At 40.5% G+C, this 7,129-nt stretch overlaps 1 protein-coding gene across 1 annotated transcript in view; it reads right to left on the bottom strand.

Annotated features, from left to right (window-relative positions):
• Positions 1-7,129, bottom strand: part of LOC118324033 (TGF-beta receptor type-1-like) — a 56,677-nt gene that overhangs the window by 3,576 nt on the left and 45,972 nt on the right. Inside the window, exons 3-4 of the mRNA XM_035656146.1 lie at positions 6,993-7,129; positions 5,888-6,044 (exon numbers count right to left, since the gene is read on the bottom strand). The exon at positions 6,993-7,129 is cut by the window's right edge and continues 46 nt beyond it. Coding sequence (XP_035512039.1) covers positions 5,888-6,044; positions 6,993-7,129 — 294 coding nt within the window. The remainder of the gene's footprint in view (positions 1-5,887; positions 6,045-6,992) is intronic.

The following is a 7,129-nucleotide window of genomic DNA, read 5'->3' as shown; positions in this document are numbered from 1 at the left end:
CCCTTCGGCTCTAGGTGGGTGGCTGTCTGCCTCGACCAGTTGGGGTTACAGTTCAGTTCATTAATTCCCTGCAGCCATCTGATGGCAGCAGGACAGATGTGAGATGTCATGATTCTACAGCCTCCAATTATTAAAGTGCCACATGGCCGTTAGAAGCCATTATACACCATGATCCACTGTTGCTACCCTGATTAAATCATGTGAAAATAACAGCTGGGTGCTGCAAAATAACCACAAAAACCTTAAATAGCCGACCACATCAAATTGGCATATGAGTTTCAATGTCTGCCCTCACAGAAATCAGATTAATCCCTAGCAAAAGTAAACCTGTGGGCACTAGAGTGCACACAGTCTCTGATGATCCATAATGAGACAAATTCAACAGTGTCATCAAATATCTCCCACTCTGGGCATAAAAGAGCAACTTCTAATTGAATTTTTAAAGTGAGTGGTGTACAAATAATGAATGGAGGCCCCTATAAGCGAATTACTGCTGCTGCTTCAGATAAATTAGAAAGAGAAACCATCATGCTCGGAACAAAAGACATTCATCAATATTTGCTGAGAAACTCAGTCAAAGAAAGTGTAATTATGTGGCAACAGCAAGGAAGCAAGTTAATAAAATTTAAAAAGCAAGCTGTCTTTATTTACACCCATATTACAGTTTAAAATAGTCTGTAGGAGAGGAAGACTGTGTTTAAATAAAACCAGTGCCCAAACTTGAAAGCTTGAATCTATCATTCTTTACTAATGGAAAGCATCTCAAAAAGTCTTTGTTGTTACTGGGATCCTGTAGATAGTAGTGAAAGATTCACTGACTGCTCACAACTGCACTGTTACTGCCATGTTTCTTCATCAACGCCCAATAATGTTCCTCGGAAAACTGCTGTATCTCTGAATGTACAAGATGGACTGTGTGATGCTACAGTCACTTTCACCTGCAGTTCAGTTCATGTGATCTGGACCAAAGAAAAAAAACAATATTTTACTAAAAATGGCATACAAACCAAGCAGAGTAAACATAAAGTCACATGGACTGACAGGTAACTCATTCATTGGACTATTTTGGCGATGTCATCCTGCATTGTCAGTGCTACAGGGACCCACCACTGACAGTATATTAGCGGACACAGCTATGGGTCTGTGAAGTGAAGCCAACATGGTAGTGTCTTAAACCTGCATTCTTTCTAATGGCCGACAGAGGGCAGCTCGATGGGCTGCAATAAAAAAGTCTGATAGTATTGAGTCTAGTGGTGAAATGAGCCGAATTCTGACTTGATTTATTAGCTTACTTTTCTAAAGACTTTATGGTTTCAATCTCTAGTTTCAGTCTTCTTCCGTTCAGCATCATGTTCATTCAGTAAATGATGGTCCCATTTAGAGTAAAATAGGCGATAAAGCAGGGTAGCTTTAGGGCGGGGCTAACTTGTGATTGACAGGTCAATATCTCAAATGATCCGTCCAGCATCAACAGCACAAACTCAGATACTGTAAACATAGCATTATCCTGTCTATTGAACAGGAATCAGATACATAAAAAAAAGGGAGCGTTACCATAATATTATAAATCGAATTCAGAAACACATTTTAGTGATACATTTATTATACTGGATATGTATTGATGATATTGGATAATGGACACATCTGATAATATCCTGCTACAATGATCAGAATACCACCCAATTGGACAGAATGCACCTCAGTATAATTACCCAGCGCTGGCTGCCAAAAACCAACATGGGGACGGCCATAATGCTGAGTCGAGGCTTTAAAACTGTACTCCACAAATCACTGGGTGACATTATGATAGGGTCACAGAAGGAAATCAAATTCAGACTGAAAGCAAGTCATGCCACACCACAAATTTCCCCCCTGGGATCAATAAAGTATTACTGATTCTGATTACTGAACCTGAGTGGTTGCTATGTTCCACTGTGTTGGACATGGTCACCGGATGATATTAAATAACCATTATCACAATATCAACAGATGTTTCCTTGATAGTTCCCACCTTCAGCAGGATGGATTCACATATAGCTTAGCTTTTGAGTTCATATTACAATCACACATCTATTATCACAAAATCCTTTAGTTAGTCCACAAACCACCATCCGGTAGTGTGGTGAGACCCACCATTTCAAGTGGTCTCCATCCAGCTGTTTGGTTCTCAACAAAGCTTTAATGACAGCTTTCAAACCAGTCCAAATGAACATAACCAAATTGGCAAAAAGAAACACCCTAATACCAGCTATGAGGACTAATTGTCACAATGTACTCGCGGCGATTACTTTGGAAAGCAGCGTTCATTCTTGTTGTTGGAAACAGCTGCTGAGAACACCTCTAATTTGAAAATCTACAATTTCATGACAGTTTGGCAACTTCAGATGGAGGTCATGTGATATGAGGGCTACAACAAAAAAAAAATGTCATCATTGTCTATTCTGTCAATTATTTGATTAGTTGTTTGGTCCATAGAACGTCAGAAAATGGTAGAAAAAGCCAAAGGTGACATCCTCAAATGTCTTGATTTGTCCACAACCAAAATATGTTCAGTTTACGATCATAGAAGACTAAATAAACCAGAAAATATTCACATTGGAAAAGCTGAAATCAGAGACATTTTCTCTTAAAAAGTTACTTTAAATAGTTTCGATAAGCGATTCATTTAATTAATGATTAATGATTAATCGACTAATCATTGCTGCTCCAATATGATTGAACAGCTTCTAAAGGAACCTTCTGATGGGACCCTTAAAAACTTAACTGTATCTGCCTTGCTGTGCCATTTCCTCAGACACTGCAGGAAACTGCTCTGATCTGCAGCTCTGTCATCTCTGGCTTTAGATAATTCGAATCCTGCTTGATATGTGCATGCTATTCAATGCTGTTAAAGTCTTTCAAGTCTTTCAACAAAAATATTTTAACACTGACATCCTTTCACATGTATAATCATTGCTTCTGTTAAACACTTCATCACAGTCATATGAACATGATGTTACTTGTACCACAATCTGAACCTCTGCCCTCTATAACTATAATAATAATACTGCACACTGTGAATATGTGTTCCAACTCAAAAATAAAACACCATTCAGTTGGGTTCAGTTATATACAGTCATATGAGCTGGCATGGTTACAATCGCCTCACCCATATAAGACCAACTGTCATCATTACATGACCGAAATTCCAAACTCAGGTCACATCATGACAACCATCCAAACTCAATTCACTAATTAAGACAGAGATTTGGATGAAATCTCTCCCAAAAAAAGCAAGTTGGTAGACCTTGACTTTTAAAGAATAATTCAACATTTTGGGAATTGCACTTATTTGCTTTCTTGCCAGGAGCTGAACGAGAAAATCGATCCCACGCATGTCTGTTTAGTAAATATAAGGCTACAGTCAGTAGATGGTTAGCTTAGCTTACCATACCATAAATACTGGAAACTGTTAACCTGACATAGAGCAAATGGAATTTGGCAGAATTCACCTACCAGCATCTTCAAATTTCTCCCATAACCACATTATATTTGGTTAATCTTTATATAAGCAGTGAGGTGCCACTTCTGTTTTCTTGTTTATTCTTTTAAACAAAAGTCAAAAATGTACTCCAGCGAAATTTTAATTTTAACTTCAATTGTGCTTTTGGCTCAATGTTTTAAACTAGATAATAATAGAGTGATAAAGTCAGCAAACTGACTCGGAAATGTTACATAATATCTGTCCAAGGTGGGGCGCCTGGATACCTCACCTGGTACAAGGCTAAGTCCTTGCTGCAGCAGCCCTCCATCCCAGGTTTGCTAACATTAGCTAGCATAAGCTACTGGTCACACCAGACCAAGTAAGGCTGCAGCAGTAAAACCCCTGAGTGTGTTGAACCATGCAAGAGTGTTTTATTGCTTATGAATTCAACTTTAACCACAAACCTCGTACATATGGCTCAGTTGATAGTAATGCAGTAGATAATACGGCAATCTACAACACACTGTTACTTCTCCGTAGCTAAAAAAACCCACAGCATTCCCCTCTGTCTTTCTCTTTCAGGGTTCAGGTACAGGACAGCACTTGTTCACAAACGTTGGTAATTTGAGGGGCAGCTTGCTTTCGCAGTGTGCTTGGCTCTTCTCACTACAGCCAATATTTCCGCTTTCCAAAATTTCCAGGTTTTCCTGGACACGTGGGAACTTTGTCTTTCCTATCTCTCTTGAGCTGCCCTATCTAACAAAAGGCAAAAAGCCCCAGTAAAATATATATATATATAAAAACCCAACATTACTTGGCATAGGATGATATGAAAACTTCAATGATGACGGACTAGAATTTAATGGTGCAAAAACGTGCCTCAGTTAAATTACACAATTTTAATGAAAGACATATAGACTCACATTTCACACCAATTCACATTGTCTAATAGTGATGTCTGAAAGTGTAACTTTCTTGTTGGACACTTCTTTTCCAGAAGTTTGACATTCTGAAAAAACATAAACTCTGCTAGGATCAGATCATTAGTATGTAACATGAACTTTAGCCAAGGCCAGAGCTTCTGTCTCCACTGACCCGCGGCTTACTGAATCATTTAGTGGCGCTGTAATACGCCTGCAGCATCAAGCCTCCGCACAAAGAAAAGGGGCAGGAGGAAGTCAAAAACAAAAGAACTAAACAAAAAAACAGAGGGAGCGATAAAAACAGAGCGGGACAAAAAGCTATGCTACCATCACTGTGGGAACAAGGAAGGGAAAGAGTGTTCGAGTGCAGCCTGCGGCTTCAATGTACCACTCACTTTCCAAGCCTGTGGCGAGACCAGTCTGCATTATAGAACAAGAGAGGTGTGGACAGAAAAACACAAAGGCAAAGGGAAAGTGAGAAGCCACCTGTAGCCTGGACACTTATTAGCTGGGTAGAAAAGGGGGAAGGAACAAAAAGCTCTCTTGTGTGGCTACTGTAACATAGTGTATTGTTGTTTGGCTTTTATCAAACATGTCTTTGTTTGATTTTCAACTTTTGGAAAGGTTCTCTGAGGGCTGTGTGCTACAATCATTATGGTCACAAATATCATAAATATCGAAGTTTCATCAAATTGGAATAAACACAGAACAATTAACCATATGCTGCAACTTTGCAGGACAAACTTCCATCTTCTCTCTACTTCCATCATCCACTACGGAAAAAAAAAAATATGTACAACATGGTATTTTACTTGGCCTGGGCAATCGGCAATCCTTATTGTTGAGCCCTGCACATGCATGTGTTTTCACACACACATGCTCTGATTTCTGCTGGTGGGATTAATCTAGTGAAATTCTATATTTATTATTGTAATACATCCCATGTGCAAGACAGCAGATTCATTTTGAGGTTTATGCCGTCCTCTGGTTCTCAGTGGCCCGACCTGTCAGTGTAAACACAATGCTATCCCTGCTACTTTGAGCACCAGACTTTCCATGCTCTGGAACGACCCGGCTGGCCAAAAGTGACAAGATGATTGATATGAAGCAGTCCTGATAAACCTGAGAGCTGAAACAGAGTCCTCTCTTAGAGTCTGAACAGTTGAGGCAGGTAGCCCGTCACTCTAATGGCCCGACTTCTTTATTTACACCCCCAATTCACTGTGGTGGCTTGTTTTGAATCTCAGAGACGTGCTGTCCACACCACCACACTCACAGTGACCACATTGCACTACCTGAATGGGGAAGCAGAGGGGAGTTTATCCCTAAAGAATACTTGTGTCATAATAAAAGATAGTCAAAATAGCCGAGCCAGAGGATTCCAGTTTCCTCCTGACAGAATCAGAGTGGATACAGAACAAGACGGAGGAGAGGAGGTCCAATCCTTAGTTTTAAAGAAAAGTGACATATAAAAAAAGGGGTCTGTGCAGCATGCAGTTACCGTTTGGTTCCCACTCTGTGATTTGGAGCGATGTCGATGGTGTCAGTGGCCGAGTCATGACGGACAGCTAGACCCAGGTCGGCGATGCAGCAGGTCCCATTTTTCTTCACTAGAATGTTCTTTGACTTCAGGTCTCTGTGGGCAATCGCTGGCTTCCCTGGAGAAAGAGCATCATGGACTCAACAACCTGCACTGACTGACACTAGATAAGAATAACTGAACAGTCTATACTTATGTATATGTGAATGTTGAATATAAGTCAGAAAAGGGGATGATTTTTGGATATCATAATACAGCTCCTTTGAGGACTCCAGGGCTGGGTTTGAAGTAACATTTCAATCACCACATCTTTTGAATGTCGGTCCGTAACAATGAGAGTGGGAGTTCAAGTGGAAAAGGAGCACCAAGACACATTTAGATAAAGCAAAGTGAAGTAGCCTTCTTTGACCCCTACGCCTTTATTTTCACTTAGCAAAGATATATATTCCACCAATGTGAACCTAGTGCTGGTGCCAGTTCAGACCTGAGAACCTTCGAAGAACCAATTTGCTTCACTGTATGCTTCTCCAACATTAGTTATTGTTACCATGGTTAAGCTACCACCGCATGTAAACAGTTCCTGGTTCTAACCAGCAAAGAGGTGGTGCTGCGCTAGAACCAGTCTTTCCGGGCCAGGACTGTCAAAACACTTGGGTGGAAAATGGGTAATAAAATGGGTAATAAAATGGGTAGCTATCTACTACTATCCATCCACCAACTCAAATGCATGGATGGACTACGAGCAAGACAAAAGTTTAGCTTGTCTTTGTAAATAATGCTGCTTCATTGCATCATTGAGTGAATACACTGATAATGCTTTCTGAATCCAGAGTCTCTGTGATGTCAACACGCAGCCTAAAATGTATGACCAACAAACCTGAGGATGTGTACATGTTTGCAGACACCTAATGAATTTTAAACAGTACCATCCCGCCCCTTAAGCTACATTAAGGTTGACAGTGGCCCTATGTGAAAAATTTATTATAAAAATAAAAAGTATCCCCAAGGAGGGATGCAGTGTGGTATGTGGCTGCGACAAATATAAGTGTGTGTGTGTGTGTCTTACCTTGCGTTCCAACTATCTCCATGTGGAGGTGGGCGAGGCCGCTGGCTGTGGACAGGGACAGTTTGATCATGCCCTCCACGGTGACGGTGTAACGGTTCAGGTAGTCAAACAGGGAGCCGTGTTCGTGGTAGTCAGAC

This window comes from Morone saxatilis, unplaced genomic scaffold (genome assembly GCF_004916995.1).
Source record: "Morone saxatilis isolate NCDOM2014 unplaced genomic scaffold, NCSU_SB_2.0 Contig0, whole genome shotgun sequence".
Lineage (NCBI taxonomy): Eukaryota > Metazoa > Chordata > Actinopteri > Moronidae > Morone > Morone saxatilis.
The sequence above is the reverse complement of the archived record's forward strand: the minus strand, read 5'-3'. Positions and strand labels throughout refer to the sequence as shown.